This window comes from Mobula hypostoma, chromosome 3 (assembly GCF_963921235.1).
Source record: "Mobula hypostoma chromosome 3, sMobHyp1.1, whole genome shotgun sequence".
NCBI lineage: Eukaryota > Metazoa > Chordata > Chondrichthyes > Myliobatiformes > Myliobatidae > Mobula > Mobula hypostoma.
Genome location: NC_086099.1, coordinates 170,596,273 through 170,617,462, shown reverse-complemented (window position 1 = coordinate 170,617,462; position 21,190 = coordinate 170,596,273). Strand labels below are relative to the sequence as shown.

The following is a 21,190-nucleotide window of genomic DNA, read 5'->3' as shown; positions in this document are numbered from 1 at the left end:
ATATACAATATCATGGAAATCAATTTTTTTGAGCGCGAGCGACAGAAAGCAAGAGAGAGCGCGAGAGAGAAAGGAAGTGAGAGTGCGAGAGAAAGCAAGAGAGAGCGCGCGAGTGAGAGAGCAAGCGAGAGAGCGAGAGAGAGTGCGAGAGAGAGAGAGCATGAGAGAGGAAGCAAGCAAGAGCGCGAGAGCGACCATGAGAGAGAGAGCGAGAGCGCGCCATGGCAGAGTGTTCCAAAAAAAATATAAAACGTACATCACCCCAGACTACACTAAAGTGTACCCCTGCCTAATAGGGGTCAAAAATAATGACAGTGTTGCTCGCTGCACTGTTTGCAACAGTGACTTTTCTATTGCCCATGGTGGGTTAAGACTGTAAAGGACATGTGGAGGTGAGTTTAACAGGTGTCATTCGTTCATTAGAATAGCTAACGTTATTTAAACTAGCTGGCCAGCTGCTAAGGAGCTACTCTATTGCAGACATCCCACCTCTCCCGGAAGTTCCGGGAGTCTCCTGCAAATTGATGGTGCTACCTCCATGAAATGAGTTTTTGCAGGGTGGGATGTCTGGAAAATGTGTCCACAGTTCAGTCTGAAAGTGCACAATTTTAGAAAGTTGCATAATAAAACTAAATCCTGTAATAAAAAGAGAAATTGATTTTAGACAATTTTCAGCATAAAGTCATACAGTTTAGAAACACTCCCTTTGCTATCAAGCCTGTGCTGAGCATCAAGCACCTCTTTATACTATTCCCATTTTATTATTGAAACAGAGAATCATACAGCACACAGATGAGCCTCTCTCCTCATCTCATCAATGCCGATCATATTGCCTATCTTTGCTAATCCCCTTTATCTGCATTAGGCCTTCATCCCACTACTTGCTTCTACCACTCCTCTGGCAGTTCAAGTTTCTGTTAACACCCCCCAGATTCAACGCAGTAGAGCCAATTTGCTGTGACTAATTAACCTATCAACTTGAACATGAGTGGGATGACAGAGGGAGCTGCAGCTTTCAGAGGAAAACCACATTTGCAAAGTCAGCATGGGTAGCTCTTGAGATCAGGATGGAGGCTGCAGCTCTACTGGGTGCACAGCGGTGTATCTGTGGCGCTTAGGCAGACAAATGGAAAGGAAATAGTAAGTCAGCAAGAGGTTTCATTAGAAAATTGAAAGATTTGTTGAAGTTTTAAGGTGTTTCTAAAAAAAGGAAACATTAACAAAATGAGTATTGATCCTATTGTAATTGAGTCTGGCAATTAATGGAAAACAAGGAGATGGCAGATGAATTAATGGTACATGGATGTATAACAGTGACTGAAACAAACTTAATATTTAATTTCCATTACCTTCTTATCAAATCTGGCATTATTCAAAGCTTCTTCAGAGTTTTTAGTCCAGATCATCTGAATACCTAGCAAACCTATCTGTGCAGGGAACATATTCTGAAACTCATATAGTTTAATTTCACTATCTGTGATTGCTGTTGAAGCTTGTCGAATAACACTGTGAATTGTCTTTCTGACCCCATTCAGGAGCTGCCCCAGCCAGACTTCCACATTGCCCTAAAGGATGAGAGAATCAAAGAAATCAGATAATATGTCAACAGTTCACTCTGAAAGCATACCATTTAGACAAGTTGTATTAAAAGTTGTATAATCATGTAATAAAAAGACAAATCACATTATAACAGTTTTAGCATGCTCATTTTATAACTAAACTTCTTTCATTCTCAGTGATCCTATGTCAATAAAAACATAAATGTAACCACATGTTTTATCTACCCTAAAATGTGGGAGTGACAACAGAAGCAAGGGAAACAACATCAACTCAATGTGCCCAGACCATTTATTTTGCATCTCAATTATGTTCTTTCCTGCATGAGTAAATTTCCTTCTAGGGCATAAAACAAAGAACAATACAGCAATGGACAGACCATTTAGCCCATGATGTGGTGCCAATCTTAATGCCAATTTATACTAAATATCCTCCTCCTGTACATCATCCATGTTCCTTCATTTCCTTCATATTTACATGTCTACCTAAAAACCTCAAACTCCACTAAAATGCCTGCTTCCAATACAGACCCTGGTACACATTCCAGGCACCACCATTCACTGCATTAAAAAAATCTCTCATGTCATTTTTAAACTTCTGTCCTCTAATTTTATTTTTTATAAAAGCCCTCTCAAGATTGACATTTTTACCCTGGAGAAAAGATTCCAGATGTCTATCCTATCTATGCCTTTCATTACTTTGAAATTTTCTATCATTTCTCCCCTCAATCTCCAATACACTAGGGAGATTAACCAAAGTTTGTCCAAACTTTCCTTATACCTCATACCCTCTAACTGAGGCAGCATCCTGGTAAACCTCTTCTGCACCCTATCCACATCTTTCCTATAATGGGGTGACACAAGTACACACAGTAGTCCAAGTGCAGTCTGACTAAAGTTTTATATAGCTGCAGCACGACTTCCTTACTCTAATGAACAACACCCCTAACAATGAAGACAAGCATGCCATACGCTTTTTTTTTACCATCTTATTCACTTACATAGCCACCTTCAGTGAACCATGGTCCTGGACTCCCAGCACTACCTTCTCCTTAATCTAAAACTGTTCCAACGCATTAGCAGGTTCCATCCTGTTTACACGATCCACTAATTCCATCTCCTTCACAAGAAATGACACAGGATACTCATTTAGTATGTCAACCACTTGCTCTTGGTCAAAGCACAACTTTTAATTTATCCTTGAATGGACCTACTTTTTCCTTTGTTATCCTCTTTTTTAACATAAGTATATAATCTTGGGATTATACTTGATCCTGTTCACAAAGGACATTTCATGACCACTTCTGACTTTCCTAATCACTTGCTTGAGCACTTTCCTGCTGGCTTGATATTCCACAAGGTCCAGTCTGATTTTAGTTTCCTAAACCTCCCATATGCTTCCTTTTCCTTGCTGACTAAATTTAGGATCTCGCATGCAACTAGGGTTCCCTTATTTTACCATCCTTGCCCTTATCATTACCAGAATATGTAGGTCCCAAATTCTGACCAGCTGGGCTTTAAACAACAGATGTGGACTTGTCCAACAGGAGATGCTGGCAATCAATGCCCATTAGTTCCTGTCTTCATCAGCACATGCAAAACACTGAAGGAACTCAGCAGATCAAACAGCATCTTTGGAATAAAATGAACAGTTGACACTTCAGGTTGACTATTCATTTTTTTTCATGGATGTTGCCTGACATGCTGAGTTCCTCCAGCATTCTGTGTGTTTATCCAGATTCCCAGAATCTGCAGTCTCTCTTGCGTCCTACATCCTATCTTATGCTGTTGTAATTTGTCTTCCTCCAAATTAGTAGCTTCCCACAGGATCCAATTATATCCTTACTCATAACTATCTTAAAACACAGTAAGTTATCATCACTATTCCCAAAATGTTCACTCGCTATCAGGTCCAAAACCTATCCCGGTTTATTTCCCAAAACTAGGTTCAATATGTTCTCTCCTCTACTTCAACTCTTCACATACTGTTTCAAGATCGCTGTTGAATACACTGAAGAAATCCTGCTCCATCTAAGCTTCCTGCATTAAGGACATTCTTACTGATGCTGGGGAAGATAAAATGCCTCACTCTTTCAACACTGTTGTTTCAGCATGTTTCCATAATCGGTCTACATATCTGTACCTCCTCCTCCCAGTGACTATTGAGAAACCTATAGTATTATCCCATCAGCATAACTGCACCTATCCTATTTCTGAGCTTTACACAAATTGCTTCTGTGGGTGAGTCCTCCAGTATGTCCTCTCTGTGTACTACTGTGACATTCTCCCTTAATAGTGCAACCCCTCCACCTCTTTTACTCCTCCCTCTATCATAAATAAAGCAATGAAACAAGATATGTTGAGTGGCCAGTCTTGTTCTAACAACAACCAGACAAGCAGACCTCTGTAATCACTTTTGAGTTTCAAGAATGAAACTTCCAGTGATTCAGTTTCAGATCAGCGTGGCCTTACCTTGAATAACTTTATTTTCTGTTTACTTGCCACTTGTTTCCATCCTTTCTCTCTGATCTTATTGTAATCAACTTGGTTTAGTAATTGTTCATAACTGCAGCTTGTTAGTAACATGTCTAATTTTCTACTTCATTTTCCAGTGTAATCCAATATTCTATGTTTCTCTTGATGTCCACAAATCATCACTATTCCCAAAATGTTCATCCACTATCATATCTGTAACCTGTCCTGGCTCATTTCCAAAATTAGGTCCAAATCTATCAATTCATTTTGATTTAGCACAATTGACTGGGCCTTCACAGCCTCTTGACTGAAGAATTTGAGAGATTCGTCACCTTCTGAATGAAGGACTTCCTCTTCACAATACTCCAGTGCAGTTTCAACAAGAATCTATTCAATTGTAATAAAGGTCATTTGTCCTGTAATCAACCCCCCTTGTAATATAAGCTAACATACAAATTACTTTCCTAATTTACTAATTTATCTGTTCCATGGATTTGCTGAGTATGCCCGCAGGAAAATTAATCTCAGAGTTATATATGGTGATATATATGTACTTGGGTAATAAAATTTACTTCGAACTTTGAATCTGTCACTTCTTTCCATATTCTCCCAATCTGTCTTGGTCCTTCTGCCCCACCACCTATCTTCATATCATCCGCAAACTTGGCCACAAAGCTATTAATTCTGGCATCCAAATCATTGACAAATAACATGAAAAGAAATAGTCCCAACACTGTCCCCTGTGGAACACCACTAGTCACTGGCAGCCAAACAGAAAAGGCTCCCTTTATTCCCACTCATTGCCTCCTGCCAGCCAGCCCCCTAGGCCTGAGTCGACGTAGTAGTAGTATTGCCTCCTGCCAGCCAGCCGATCTCCTATCCATGCTAGTACCTTTCCTGTAATACAATGGGCTCTTATCTTGTTAAGCAGCCTCATGTGCAGCACCTTGTCAAAGGCCTTCTGAAAATGCATGTAAACAATTTCCACTGACTATTCTTTAAGTAATAGGCTAACTGGCTTATTATTTCTTTTCTTCTGCCTCCCTCCCTTCTTAATGAGTGGAGAAACATTTGCAATTTTCCAATTTGCCGGAACCATTCTAGAATCTAGTGATTCTTGAAACATTATTTAAAAGGCCTCCACAGTATCTTCAGCTATCTTTTTCAGAGTGTAGTGTAGTGTAGTGTACTGGAGTGTAGTCCATCTGGTCCAGGTGAATTATCTACCTCAGACTTTTCAGTTTCTCAAGCACCTTCTCCTTAGTAATAGCAACTACATTCACTTCTGCCCCCTGAAACTCTTGTATGGCTGGCATACTGCTCACATCTTCCACAGGGAAGAATGATGAAAAATACATATTAAGTGTATCTACCATTTCTTTGTCCCACATTACGGCTTCTGCTGGGTCATTTTCCAGTGGTCTAATATCTACTTGAGCCTCTCTTAGGCTCTTTATATATCTGAAAAAACATTTTATATCCTCTTATATTATTGGGTAGCTTACCATCATATTTCATCTTTTCTCTTCTTATCACCTTTTTAGTTGCCTCTTGTTGATTTTTAAAGGCTTCGCAATCCTCTTCCTCCCCACTAATTGTTGTTATATTATTGACCTCTCTTTTGCTTGTTTTCTGTCTTTGACTTCCCTTGTCAGCCATTTGACATCTTCGTTTAGAATAATTCTTCATCTTTGGGATGTATTTATCCTGCACCTTCCAAATTGCCTTTCCTTAGTGGATTCAACCTCAAGCTGCTCTCAAAAGCCATTTCATAGGCAATCTAGAAATACCCTCTCTTGGGATCCTGCAATAACCTGATTTTCCCTATCTACTTGCATATTGAAATCCCCCATGACTATCATAACATTGCCCCTTTTACATGCCTTGTCTGTCTCCCATTGTAATATGTGCCCACATCCTGGCTGCTGTTCAGAAGCCTGTATATAACTCCCATCAGGAATTAAATTCTTACCCTCGCAGTTTCTAAACTCTACCCACTAGGATTCTACATCTTCTGATCGATGCCCTGGGTGCTCATTATCTATTCTACTTGTACATTTTTAAAGAACTCCAGCAGTTTATTCAAATATTACTTTCCCTTCATAAATCCGGTAGCTAAAGCATTTCCATTTCAAAGACCTTGCATTGTCAGTCACTATTTTGTATGCCATGCTTTGATTTAGGTCAACCCAGGACAGAACTTTTCCTGCTTCATTGAAATCAATCTTACTCTAATTGACTATTCTTACCATGGAGTAATTTATATCATTTTCCATTCTTGTTCCAAACATTCTGATATTATGATAACGGTTTCCAAAATGATTCTTCTTTTGTTTGGTTTTGTTCACTTTCCAGAATCCAGGAACACTTGATGTATCAAGTGCAGCAATTAGCAAGCAAGAAACAGCCTACTCTGATGCCTTTAAAATCATTGCCAGGGACTTCAATCAAGCTTGAAGCCTACTCTGATGCCTTTAAAATCATTGCCAGGGACTTCAATCAAGCTTGAAGCCTACTCTGATGCCTTTAAAATCATTGCCAGGGACTTCAATAAATCTCTGTTCTATTATGGCAGAGGCTAAAGAGCTAGGCTCCAGAAGTAAGTATAATGAAGAGGTGGTCATGGGAGGCAGAGAAGCGATGCAGGACTGTTTCGAGTCAGTGGACAGGGCCATGTTCAAGGACATAACAAAGGATCTGAATGAATACGCCACAGTTGTCACGGACTTTGGAAATCAGTCATGGATGACCGTGTCCCTAGAAAATCATTTAGAGTTTTCCCAAACAGAAGCCCTGGATGAACCAAGTGATTCGCAAAGTGCTGAGGGCCAGATCAGTTGTGTTCAGGTCTGGTGATCAAGTAAAATACAAAAGGTTCAGGTACAGCCTTCAGAAAGCCATCTCACGTGCGAAATGGCAATTCCAGACCAAACTGGAATCACAGAAGGATGCTTGAAAGCCGTGTCAAGGTTTAAATGCTATTACCTCCAACAAAGTAAAACCAAGTGACATATTGTACGTGACAACAAGGTTTCACTCCCAGGTGAAATCAATAGCTTTTACACTCACTTTGACTCAGAAAATATGGAGATACCTTGATAAACTCCCACAGCCCCTAATGACCCTGTGATTTCAGGCTGTGAAGCCAACGTGAGAGCATTTTTCAGGAGGATGAAGCCACGGAGAGCCTCTGCCTCAGATAGGGTATCTAGCTGAAGGCCTGCGCTGGTCAACCGGTTGGAGTGTTCACTGAAATCTTTAACCTCTCACTTTGGCATTCTGAGGTACCTACTTGCTTCAAGTAGGCTTCAATTATACAGGTGCCCAAGAAGAACATGGTAACCTGCCTCAATGACTAACGTCCAGTAGCACTTACATCCACTGTGATGAGATGCTTTGGGAGGTTGGAGATATCAACCCCTGCCTGGGGAGTGACTTGGATCGATTCCAATAGGGTAGGAGCTTAGGAGGATTAATGGCGCCTAACAGCGACTCCTCTGCTTGCATCTTTGGAAACAGCTCTATTTCTATCTTTAATATCTCTATCTTTCCCTTTCAGGGTTCTTTTGATGATCCTGACCTGGAGTTGCACACTGGCTACGGTTCTTTGCAGGAATGGGACCCACTCTCGGGGTTTAATGGATGGTCATTGTTCGGCACGCCAAGGGCGCAGCCTAAGAGCTTTGCTCACCTTCAGAGGACCAAGATTTCATGGCTCTGGAGATGGAGGGGGGACGGGTGAAATATTTCAGGCTGTGTGCCCAGAGACCCGAGATCTTTGGGCACAGAGTTCGGAAAAAACAACGCAACTGACATTTAACATCGTAAACCAGCAAGTTGTTTGTTATGTCTCCCCTCTCGCCCTTATTAGGGAGAGAGAAAGCCTGTGGTATGTCAAGTACTGGATGAACAAGTAGTCTTTGGAGTACTGAAAGTCTGTGTCTTTGCTGTTGCTTTGCTCACGCTTGAGTGCTTGGTGGCGGGTACCGACGCTTTTTTTTCGGTGGGGGGGGGATTGTTGCTTGCTGCTGCTTACATGTGGGAGGGAGGGGAGCTGGGAGGGTGCTTTGAGGTTCTAACATTTAACTGTCATTCATTCTTTGGGGCACTCCTCTGTTTTCATGGATGTTTGTGAAGAAAAAGCATTTCAGGATGTATATCGTATACATTTCTCTGACATTAAATGTACCTTTGAAACCTTTGAATATGCCTACCATCACAAAAGTTCAACAGCAGATGCCATTTCATTGGTTCTTCACTCAACCCTGGAACATCTGGACAGTAAATATGTACAGATCAGGATGTTCTTTATCAACTACAGCTTGGCATTCAATACAATCATCCTCTTAAAACTCATCAATAAGATGCAAGATCTGGACCTCAATAACTCCTCGTGCAACTGGAGCCTCAATTTTCTCTCTTGCAGACCCCAGTCAGTTCAGATCGGCAACAATATCTCCTCCGCAATCAACATCAGCTCAAGTGCACCACAAGGCTGCGTGATTAGACCCCTGCTCTACTCACTTTACATTATGACTGTGAGGCTAAGCATAGCTCCAATGCCATACTTAAGTTTACTGGTGACATCACTGACAATTGGCTGAATCAAAGGTGGTGAAGAATCAGCATATAGGAGGACAACTGAAAATCAAAGAACTAATTATTAATTACAGGAGAAGGAAACCAGAATTCCATGAGCCTATCCTCATCAGGAGATCAAAATGGAGAGGGTCAGCAACTTAAAATTCCTCTGTATTATTATTTCAGAGGATGTGTCCAGGGCCCAGCACATAAGTGCCATTATAAAGAAAACACGGCAATGCCTCTACTTTGTTAGAAGTCTGCAAAGATTCAGCATGTCACCGAAAACTTTGACAAAGTTATATAGATGTGTGGTGGAGAGTATATTGACTGGTTGCATCATGACCTGGTGTGGAAACACCACTGCCAGTGGAAAAGCCTATGAAGAATAATGGATGCAGCCCAGTCCATCTCGGGTAAAGCCCTTGCCACCATTGAGCACATCAACACTGACTGCTGTCGCAAGAAATCAGCATTCATCATCAAGGACCCCTACCATCCAGGCAATGCTCTCTTCTCAGTGTTGCCATCAGGAAAGAGGTACAGATGCCTCAGGATCCAAACCATATTTAGGAATAGTTATTACCCCTCAACAATCGGGCTCTTGAACCGGAGGGAATAACTTCACGCAAGTTCATTACCACAATACTGAACTGCTTCCACAACCTATGAACTCACATCCAAGGACTCTTCACTTCATGTTCTCAATATTTATTGCTTATTTATTATTATTATTATTATTTTGTTTGTTTTTACTTTATGTATTCGTATTTGCACAATTTGTTGTCTTTTTGCACATTGGTTGTTTGTCTTGTGTGCGATTTTTTTTAATTGTTGCTATTGTGTTTCTATTTACTGTGAATGCCCACAAGAACATGAATCTCAGGGTAGTATATGGTGACATATATGTAGATTGGTAATAAATTTACTTTGAACTTTGAAGTACAGCAAAGGAGCCTTCACCAATGGGCCAGAAACGTACTGATGTAGAAAGGTCTTCAGACTTCAGGAACTCCTCCCCTACTTATCTTATACCATTGCTATCACAATCTATTCTACCAGAGATTCTAGCGCGGGCAAAATCAATTGTAAAATTCAAAAGAGAGTGGAAAATTATTGGAAGAAAAATAATTGAGAAGGGAAGGTGGAGGAGTTTGATTGATGAAAGTAGACTAGTGAATGCTGTATGTGGGGTTGTGTAAGTCTGACATGGTAGGCTGATCCAGAAAATTAACATTCATGTGATCTATGGTTACTTGACTGACTGGATCTAAAATTGGTTTGACCATTGAAGACTGAACATAATGGTAGATGGGACTCATTCTGGGTGGAAGTCAATGACTGGTGGTGTTCCACAGGAATCTGTATTGAGACATCTGTTGTTTGTGACATACATGAATGATTTGTATGAATGTGTGATAGAGCATATGAGTAAGTTTGCAGATGACACGAAGAGTGGTGGCATTGCAGATTGCATAGAAGATTGTCCAAAGATGGAGATCAATTGCAGATATGGATAGAGAAATGGCAGGTGGAGTTTAGTCTGGGCATGTCTGAGGTGCAAAACTTTGGGAGATCAGACGAAAAGAGAGAGTAAACAGTTAACAGCAGGATCCTTAAAACATGAAAAGAGGGATATTGGAATAAGGTTTGCAGCTCACTAAAATTGGCCACACAAGTTGACAGAGTGATAAAGATATTATGGGGCATTCTTGCCTTCATTGGTTGAGGCACTGAGTTCAAGAGACAAGAAACTATGTTACAGCTTTATATATATCTGGTTGGATCACACTTACGTATTGCATTCATTTCTGGTCACCTCACTACAGGAAGGATGTGGAAACTTTGGAGAGGGTCCAGAGGAGGTTTACCAGGATGCTGCCTGATTTTGAGGGCATGTGCTGTGTGGAGAGGTTGAACAAGCTGGGGCTGTTTTCTCTGGAGTGGGGGAGAGGCCAAGGGATAATTTGATGGAAGTTTAGAAAATCATGTAAAGCATATACAGAATAGGAGGCCAGGAACTTTTTCCCAGGAATGAAATGTCTAGTACTAAAGGGATTGCATTTAAGGTGAGAGAGAGAGAAAGAACAAAGTAGTTGTGTGAAGTAATTTTTATTTACAAAGAGAGTAGTTGAGGCCTGGAATGCACTGCTGGTAGAGGCAATTGAATAGGAGCATTTAAGAGACTCTGAGATGATGGACTTGCCAGGTCAAATGGCCTCCTTCTTGCTGTAGCTTTCCTGTGATTCAATAATTCAAGTTGTATAATGCCTTGGTTCACAGCACCTTAAGTACAAGGCCTCTGGTTTCAGAAAGCCCTTTATTACAAAAGAGGTGATTAACATGCATTCAGAAGTGTCAACACAAGAAATTTTGCAAATGCTGGGACTCCAGAGTAACAAACACAAAATCTTGATGAAGGGCCTCACCCCCAAATGTGAACTGCTTATCCCTTTCCATATAGATGCTGCCTGACTTGCTGAGTTCCTCCAGCATGTGGAAATATCGCCTGGATATATATGAAGCTAAAAACTGCAGGTGGATACAATAAGCAGAATTTCTGAATCTTCCAAACCAATAAAGGTGTTTCTGTCATTACCTGACACTCCTTAATCTGCTTCAATTACCTTGAGTCTGTTCTCACCTGTGCCGTGACTGGTTCAATGAGATCAACTTCTTCTCCTTCCTGAGATTCAAAGCAAAGGATCTGGTCGTAATTTTTTTCGTTAAATCTCACTCTATTAACATTGTCAAAAAGACTTAAGAGGTGAGCCTGAAATAGTCAAAAGATTTTTATTTTAATATTCTAACATAAATAAAATACATTATTTGTGCTAGATATTATTATTCAGGATACATTTTCAATGTAGTTTTAAATGAATTCTCTTCTCCAATATAATATTATTTTCTCCTTTCTCTAATTATAATTGTATTTGTGTTGTCAATAATTTTGACATGGACCCACTAAATTAGGTTAATTCTAATCACTCTGAGGTACTCAGCTTTCATGAAGAGAAAGCAAAGTCAGAAAATTTGTAATCTAAAGAGCTATACTTGAAGCATTAATTTCTCCTCTAGATTAATGCCATCAAACACTTTTTAAAATCTCTTTCATGTGGCCATGCGCTCAGTGGCTACTTTATTAGGAACCTCCTGTACCTAATAAAGTGGCCATTGAGTGTACGTGGTTTTCCGCTGCTGTAGCCCATTCACTTCCAGGTGTGCATTCAGAGATGCTCTTCTGCATACCACCTCTGTTATCTGTGGGTATTTGAGCTACTGTTGTCTTCCTGTTAGCTTGGACCTGTCCATTCTCCTCTGACCTCCCTCATTTACAAGACACTTTTGCCCACAAAACTGCTACTCACTGGAAGTTTTTTTTGTTTATCATACCATTCTCTGTAAACTCTAGAGACTGGACTGCATGTAAATCCCAAGAGATCAGGAGTTTCTAAGAGACTCAAACCAGCGTATCTGGCACCATCAATCATTACATGGTCAAAGTCATTTAGATCACATTTCAAGTATGAACACAGATTTCTCCAACTTCCGGTAACTTTTCCCCTCCCACTTTCCTCTTCTTCATTTTCCCACTCTGGCCTCTTACCTCTCCTCTTCACCAGCCTATCACCTCCCACTGGCACTCCTCCTTCCACAATCTACTCTCCTGTATTACCAAATTCCTTCTTCTCTAGCCCTTTGACCTTTTCACTTATCACCTAACAGATTCTTACTTCATCCCCTCTCCCCCTTCTAGCTGGCTTCACCTACCATCTTCCAGTTTGTCCTTCTTCCCTTCCCCTCACTTTCTTATTCTGGCTTCTTTCCCCTTCCTTTCCAGTCCTGATGAAGGATCTCAACCCAAAACGTTGACTGTTTATTCACTTCCATAGATGCTGCCTGACCGGCTGAGTTCCACCAGCACTTTGTGTGTGTTGCTGTAGATCACAGTTCTTCCGCAGTCTGATGTTTGAGCTGAACAACAATTGAATGTATTGACCACGTCTGTGTGGTTTTATGCATTGAGTTGCTGCTATATGTTTGGTCAATATGCTATTTGCATTAACGAGCAGGTGCACAGGTGTACCTAACAAAGTGACCACTGTGTGTATTTACTTTCTGTAACCCTGTCTTTGCAACTGACCTCAAGGTCTTGATTTACCAGCCATCCTGAGAAACAAAGTGATCGTCTGGTGATGATTCAGCCTAATTTGAGACCCTGGTGCTGGGCCACCATGATGGCATTTTCTTCCGCTCAATGGTCTTTGAAGATACTTAAATATCTCTGATTATCAGTGATATTTAAAAACTGTTCAGAAATATTTTAATGACCAAAGAACAGGATTATTTTAGAAATAGAGAATGATTGTAAAAACACCTCAGCACACTAGAAATTAATTAAAATATAAAGCGGAATAAATAAAACACTGACAAGTGTCTTACATCATATTCCATCTGTTCCTAACTGATATTTTAAGAAACATAATACTTTTTTTTATTAAGTGCAATCGTGAACAATAGCCAGATCAGAAATGCTGATCAAGTCGACTAGTTCCCAAAGAGAACTCTGATAGGCCAGTCAGATGGTTCACTGCTGCTCATCAGTAGAACACAAAACAGGCACAAGTGTCGCTAGCCCCTGTACCCCAGAAACACAGCTGAGTGGTGTGGCAGAGGTATGTGCTATGCACGACCTGATCTGAAAGCATCATGTTGACTCATAACAGATCATGCTCACGGTGGAACAGCTTAGTCAAGGATGGGGTGATCAGCACAGATGGACAAATTATACCTCCACTACCCCAAAATACTTGGACGAAAGATTATTATTGCTGCAAATACAGGACTTCAAACATGTACTTTCACAATTTTTTTTAAAAAATTCGACTGTCAGACTAAAATCATCCTACCTGTATTGTATGAGAGTCAGATGCTTGACCAAGGATTTCTAGCAGAGCTGGGTCAGAAACAAAGAAAAACCTGGGAAATAACAGGCGTTTCTTTTCCAGATACCCAGTAAGTGATTTCTGACACATCTCTAACTGCTCCAGTAAATGTGGTAAAAGTTGTGCTAAGGTTTCATCACCTACACAGCACAACACAATGTTTGTATTATCATGAGCTCGTTGCATAATTTTCTGCCATGACTTGTCAATGTTCTGAAATCTTTTGGCCTCCTAGAACAGAGCAGAGAACTTATTTTAACCAAAATAGCTGATGATAGATGATACTGCAGCTACTTCCAGATGACAGTAAATAATCATCATTTTTAATGATCTTTTTATGTCTGGACTAAAAAGATATATGTTGAGCTAAAAATCAGATTTAATTAATGAGAGCTCTGCTGTTAGAATCTATACATTATCCAGGACACTGATTGTTCATTAGTCAGGGTACTAATTTAACTGGTTATTCATGCAATGTCATTTCAGTTTGATATCATAACAGCACACTCCGGAAACCTTGCAGCTGTTCTGAAAACCCTTGATGTGAACCAACAAGCTTACTACTTGCAACATAATTTTTCATGAAATCTAGCCAAAACAAAAGGAGAATTTCCGGCATGGAAGGTTAAAATCAAAGTTTCCATTTTTTCTGAATTATTTAACTTAACCACCACCACAAATAAAGCATTCCAACTCTTCAGCCGAGGCAGGTGTAAAGAATAAATAATTGAAGAAGAGTAAAGATCATCATTGTTAGTCATTTATTTTCTCATTCACAAAACGTTATTGGCTATTTATGGTTTGGATACATGCAGAGAGAGAAGAACTGTAGTTAAGAAAGCTTTTTTCTCCAGTTTGTACAAACCTGTGGTAGCTGCTTTGCAATATCTCCACCAACAAACACGGCTTCCAAGTAAATCCAAAGGTTTTGAACTGTAAGCCAGTTTTCAATTATTTCTGTAGTATTTGAGAGCTTCTGCACCCACTGTTGAATTGTGGGCTTAAATGGTGCATTATACCTGTCAGAAAAAGCAACACAAATTCAAAAGAAAGACAAGGATGTATGAATGCAAAAAGTGGATCTTTGTTAAAACATTGAAACTTCCAATTTTATACCTGTATACCTTGACTGTTCAAATCATCATAAAAAACTAATTCAAATAAGTTTTACCAATGCACACTATTATTTTGAAAATTTCTTTTGAACCCAAATTAAGAAAGAAATTTTCTAAGTATATTTCATCCCCTGCTTGAAAACTTGGAATATAAATTGCACAGCTTTCAAAAAGAAAACAGTGCAGGAAATGCTATGCACATTTAACTCTACCTATCAATTAGAATGCAGGCAACTAGCCAATTTCATACTGCCTACTCATTATAATGATTTGTGTGTGCAGCAAGCAGCAACTGTGCTTTTGGTTGTTTGCATTTATCAGCAGCAAGCCCAGTAACAGTCCTTCAGCTATCAAAGGTGGCATTCTCTCACATCCCAATCATTCAATGTTCCACAATCTTTTACCACTTACAAGCCACAGATGTTGTTAGCACATGTCGCTGTTTCCTCCTTCACCACACAATACCCTGCTTGCTCCTACCAACATACTCTATTCATCACAATCTACCCCTTGTCTTCTTTTATTTTAAATTTAGACAGTAAAGAAATGCATTTCAGCCAGAAATGTGAAGGAACAGCAAAATGGCCTGCAACTTGCTTTCATACTTGTAGATGCCAGCTCAGGCTCAGATTGTGACATGACATGCAAGGGCAAGATGTGCAAAAAATGAGCTTCCAGGCTCAAGTGACCACAGACCAAGAGGAGAATAATGCAGAAGCCAATTCATCAGGAGTGGAATGAGACAGAGAGATGTTATGAGTGGGTTCAGCTGCAGGACACTCAGATGATGACTTTGAAGAGTAGCTCACTGAAGAAGATTAATGTCTCTTAAAAAAGGCAATCAGAAGACCTGTTTTCAATGTCAAGGAGCATTGAGAAGTCCAGTGTCAACTGGCACAGAGCTTTGTGCAGAGCTAGAAATCCATGCTTTTTGGATCAGCAGCAATGAAGGAACAGAAAAATATCCCAAATTCTATTTGCACACTTTTGAACAAAACTATATTGTGAAATCTCATTGCCACTGGTGCAACTTCTACTGCAACAACAGCACAGCTACCGAATGTTTGCATGCTACACCGGAAGTATAGACTAATCTCACATGAGTTCAGGTTGCTGCCACCATCTTAATTATTGTATCCATAAGTACTTGCAGCATGTTCCAATAGTCCAACAATCCGTCCTCAAAAAAATTAGTAGGATCACAACAAATTGACAGTCACTTGCACAACAGAACTACCATCTTCCCTTAAATTGCATGATCCCACCACAGCACGAGGCCAGTGAACTTGATGGAGACAAGTAGTCAGCCAGACCAAATGGCAAGACCACACAGCCCAGTCCTGAGATTTCTAGATCCAGAGGTGCCAGAGCCATTCATAGTATCTTGCACTGAAAGATGGCAGGTTTCCAGCAAGGATGTCATCACCAATAAATTAGCAGTAGGTGAATAGACATAGAAAATGAGTATCAAGGGATACATGCAAATGATGAGCTTCAAGGAAACTAAAGTCTTTGGCGTACACATGATTAAAACATAAAGCATTTGACTGTAGGGTTGGGGAGAGGGCAGTGGAGAGGGAACATTTGCAGCCTAATTTGACTTAACACAGGAATCAATGCTGCCTTGAAAAACAAAGGATTGAAAGTTTGATAGTTTTTTCTTGATTCTCTAACTTAGTTGATGTTGCCTGATTGCTGCATGCTTTCAGCACTAGATTTTTATATTCTAGAACATGCCATGTAAACTATTTGTAAGTTACCTGTTACTCATTAATGAGCCCAATATCATTAGGCTGTCCTCCATCAGTGCAATGTTCTCCACGATATCTGATCCTTTAAGCAGCAATTCACCCCTCGTCTTGAATGGGGCAAAAGTGAGTACATGACCATTCCATTCATTTATCACAGCTTTTAGTTTTGCTTCAATGTCCTTCTCTTTGCCTGCACTAATACAAATGTCCTGAAAAATAGATTATCTTGACTTAGCATTCACTGTATTTCCTATTGAATCTTTGATTTTATTGGTATATATTTCAGTTAGTTCTTGAAATGTGAAAATTGCTTGCAAAAATCCATAAGCTTGACTGCCACTTTTATTTACACAAACCTATTATTTCTTTATATTTTAATATAAAATTGAATTTGTCAAGTTGTCATGAGATTGTAATTTACATTCTCTGGATTATTAGTCCATGCCAAAATGTACTACTGCCTAAATTAATTTATAATAATCTAGTCAATTAAAATGAATATTTGCACAATAAACTAAAGAGTGATTTAGGGGTACTTTTTGTCATGCTTTTATAATATACATTTCAAATAATTTTTCAATAGAGTACATTTTATGGAACTTTATTGCACAATTATTGTAAATTTATTTGGAAATGGTGACTTAACCAGATAATCCCTTATGTTAGTTCTGATGTCTTTAAAAAGTAGAAAATAAGCATGTTACCTCTATATCCTCTTTATATTTTAGTAATGGTGCCTCTGTTATATTCTTAAGAGAAAATTGTTCAGATTCCACATCAAAAGTATGTCCAGTGACCTGTGCAATCCTTTCCCAGTGTCTTGGCATCATAGCCTATACAAGAAATTGTAACAGAGAACAAAGAACATAGAACACAATAGCACAGTACAGGCCCTTCAGCTGACAATATTGTTCTGACTCTTTAACCTATCTAAGATCAATCTAAGCTTCCCTCCCACGTAGCCCACCAATTTTACACCATAAGACCATAAGATATAGGAGCAGAATTAGGCTATTTGGACAATCAAGTCTGCTCCACCATTTCATCATGGCTGATCCAATTTTCCTCTCAACCCCAAACTCCTGCCTTCTCCCTATATCCCTTCCTGCCCTGACTGGTCAAAAATTGATGAATCTCTATCTTAAATAACATAAAGACTGGGCCTCCACAGCTGCCTGTGGCAAAGAATTCCACAGCTTCATCACTCTCTGGCTAAAGAAATTCCTCCTCATCTCCGTTATAAAAGGACACCCCTCTAGTCCGAGGCTCTGTTGTCTGGTCTTAGACTCTTTTGCCATTGGAAACATCCTCTCCACGTCCACTCTATCATGGCTTATCACTATTCGATAGGTTTTAATGAAGTCACCCCTCATTCTTCTAAATTCCAGAGAATACATGCCAAGAGCCATCAAATGCTCTTGATATGACAAGGCATTTAATCCTGGAATCATTTTTATGAACCTCCTTTAAACCATCTCCTATTAAGGCACATTCTTTCGAAGATAAGGGGCCCAAAACTGCTCACAATACTCCAACTGAGGCCTCACCAGTGCTTTATAAAGTCTCAGCATTATATCTTTGCTTTTATATTCTAGTCCTCTTGAAATGAATGCTAACATTGCATTCGCCATCTTCACCACAGACTCAACCTGCTAATTAATCTTTAGGGAATCCTACACAAGGACTCCCAAGTCCCTGTGTACCTCTTTTTTTTTGTATTTTCTTTTGATTTAGAAAATAATCAACCCTTTCATTTCTTCTACCAAAGTGTATATCCATACACTTCCCAACACTTGCCATATTTCACTTGCCATTTCTTTGCCCATTCTCCAAATCTGTCAAGTCCTTCTGTAGTCTGTCTACTTCCTCAAGACTATCTGCTCCTCCACCTATCTTCATATCGTTTGCAAACTTTGTAACAAAGCCATCAATTCCATATCCAAATCATTGATATATAACCTAAAAAGAATTGGTCCCAACACAGACCCTGTGGAATACCACTAGTTAGTAGCAGCCAGCCAGAAAAGGCTCCCTTTATTCCCACTCTTTGCCTCCTGCCAATTAGCCATTGATTTATCCATGGTAGAACCTTCCCAATAATACTATGGGCTTGTAGTTTGTTAAACAGCTTCACGTGTGACACCTTGTCAAAGGCCTTCTGAAATTCCAAGTATACAACTTCAATTGATTTTCCGTTGTCTATCCTGCTTATTGTTTCTTCAAAGAATTCCAACAGAATTGTCAGGCAATATTTTCCCTTGAGGAAACCATGCTGATTACGGCTATTTTATCATGTATCTCCAAGATCTCATCTATAATAATCGACTCCAATTTTTCTTCCATTCATGTGCCCATCTAAGAATCTCTTAAATTCTGTTCGTGTACCGGCCTCTACCACCACCTGTGGTAGCTCCTTCCGTGCATTTACTACTCTCTGTGTAAAATATGTGCCTCTGACATCCCCTCAATGCATTCCTCCAAACACCTTAAAGTTATGCCCCTCATTTTAGCCATAAATACATGAGCAACATTTTAGTTATATTTTTAGCAATGGATAATAGCAAAATCAAGCCATTGGAAATCTGAACAGAAAATGCTAGAAAAAGGAAGCTGGTCTGTCATGTTCTGTGCAGAAAGAGTTAGAGTAAACATTTCAATGCAATGCAAGGTCATTAATCTGAAAGCATGGCTTGCCCTGAGTGTGAATATCAGCAAGTCTGGGACATTCGCATAGAAACTGGCTGAGCTTTACCAATGACCGATTGCAGCACTCTGTCACTGAATTTTGCATAGACTCCAAAGGTAGAGCAGCAGCGTACTGAGAAACTGTGGGCCCATTGAGAAGGATAGAGATAGTGTCGCTACAAGGAAGAGAGGGAGTAAGTAACGGTGCATATTTTAAATTATTCTCATTTGTGGTACCGATTTTAATTAATAAAAAGTGTTTTTAAGAATGTTCAAGTAATTTTACTTCTAAATTTGTTTTTTGGAATTTGTAAATTGTTTATGTCATTTTTAGTGTTTCTAAATGTCAGGACATTCACAAGTATGGAAACAGTAGAGGTGTTTATATATATATATATAGTTCCATTGTTTTTCATTTCACCTACATGCAATGTACAGAGGGACGTAGACCAGCATCAGTCCCTCCCAGTCGTAGAGTACAAACAGAAAATGGTACAAAATAACCCACAGGTCGGGAGAGAAACAATTACAGTTACCGTTCACAGGTCATCGACCTGAAACATAAACACTTCTATTCTCATCATGAACTGCTATTTGACCTCTTGAAGATTTCAAGCATTTCAGGTTTTATTTCAGGTTTCCAGCATGTGCATTTTTTTTTGTTTTGACCATATCCATGATGTTCACGAAATCAAATGAACAACCCTTCTACAAAAGGCACAATCAATAACTGCAAGTCAAAGGGCACTAACTTTCAAAGTAAGTGGTGCAAAATAACTCCATATATCCACCTCAATGAGTCGCAGTCATTAAAGCCATTGACAATGCAAAACTGAATAGAGAATTATGAATGCTGATTCGGCCAATCAATGTCTGTAACTCCTTCATTTGGCCATAAAGTAAGGGAATGGAAGGGAGTAACCAAGATGAGAGAGGAGGAGAGGTGTGGATTTCTCAGGTTTTGTACCTCAGCAGTCAATGTGCAATGAGAAGTCACTCTGGTTCGGGCATTGCCGGGCCTCCTGTAAACCTCACATAGAGAAAAAGCCAGTGCCACGCACTTCAGTTTGACATGTCTGAGGTAAATTTGATTGTCACCAAACAGAGTGTGTGGTTTTACAATTGAAAAGGAATGCTTTGATGTAGCATTGAAATAATTCCACTGATGCCTCAGCTTCCATGTAATTCTGGCAATGAATGAGCATAGCCTCCACTGTCCACCTGATTCTCATCTCAAGATTTGTCTGCCTGTTTAGTCTGTTCTTCCTACACATACAATGGGCAACCTATGAGAGAAATGACAGTCTGAAGAATATAAATGAGGTATGTGGCAAGATGAAATACCCACTTGACATGATAGGTTCTCAGGGAGCCTTCATCTGTGTGGATATTAATAGGTGAAATAGTGCTTGAAGTGGTTAATTTTCAGACTGGAAGAGAGTATACATTGTTCTTCAAGAATTAATACTGGAATTACTGCTTTTCTTGACATACTTTAATGACTTGGAATTGGATGTACTGGGCACAACTTCCTTATACAGTGGCATGCAAAAGTTTGGGCACCCCTGGTCAAAATTTCTGTTACTGTGAATAGATAAGCGAGTAAAAGATGAACTGATTTCCAAAAGGCATAAAGTTAAAGATGACAAATTTCTTTAATATTTTAATCAAGAAAACTTTTTTATTTTCATCTTTTATAGTTTTAAAATAACATAAAAGGAAAAGAGCCCGAAGCAAAAGTTTTAGCACTCTGCATGGCAGTACTTAGTAACACCCCCTTTGGCAAGTATCACAGCTTGTAAATCTCACAGAACTAGAAGCCTTTTGCAAGGAAGAATGGGAGAAAATCCCCCAAACAAGAATTGAGAGACTCTTAGCTGGCTACAAAAAGCGTTTACAAGCTGTGATACTTGCCAAAGGGGGTGCTACTAAGTACTGCCATGCAGGGTGCCCAAACTTTTGCTTCGGGCCCTTTTCCTTTTTTGTTATTTTGAAATTGTAAAAGATGGAAATAATAAAGTTTTCTTGCTTAAAATGTTAAAGAAATGTGTCATCTGTAACTTTATGCCTTTTGGAAATCA

General features: G+C 39.5%; 1 protein-coding gene across 1 annotated transcript in view; it reads right to left on the bottom strand.

Moving 5' to 3' along the window:
• Window positions 1–21,190, bottom strand: part of dnah5l (dynein, axonemal, heavy chain 5 like) — a 296,635-nt gene that overhangs the window by 183,895 nt on the left and 91,550 nt on the right. Inside the window, exons 33-38 of the mRNA XM_063042366.1 lie at window positions 17,129–17,257; window positions 16,434–16,633; window positions 14,424–14,577; window positions 13,523–13,789; window positions 11,257–11,385; window positions 1,350–1,565 (exon numbers count right to left, since the gene is read on the bottom strand). Coding sequence (XP_062898436.1) covers window positions 1,350–1,565; window positions 11,257–11,385; window positions 13,523–13,789; window positions 14,424–14,577; window positions 16,434–16,633; window positions 17,129–17,257 — 1,095 coding nt within the window. The remainder of the gene's footprint in view (window positions 1–1,349; window positions 1,566–11,256; window positions 11,386–13,522; window positions 13,790–14,423; window positions 14,578–16,433; window positions 16,634–17,128; window positions 17,258–21,190) is intronic.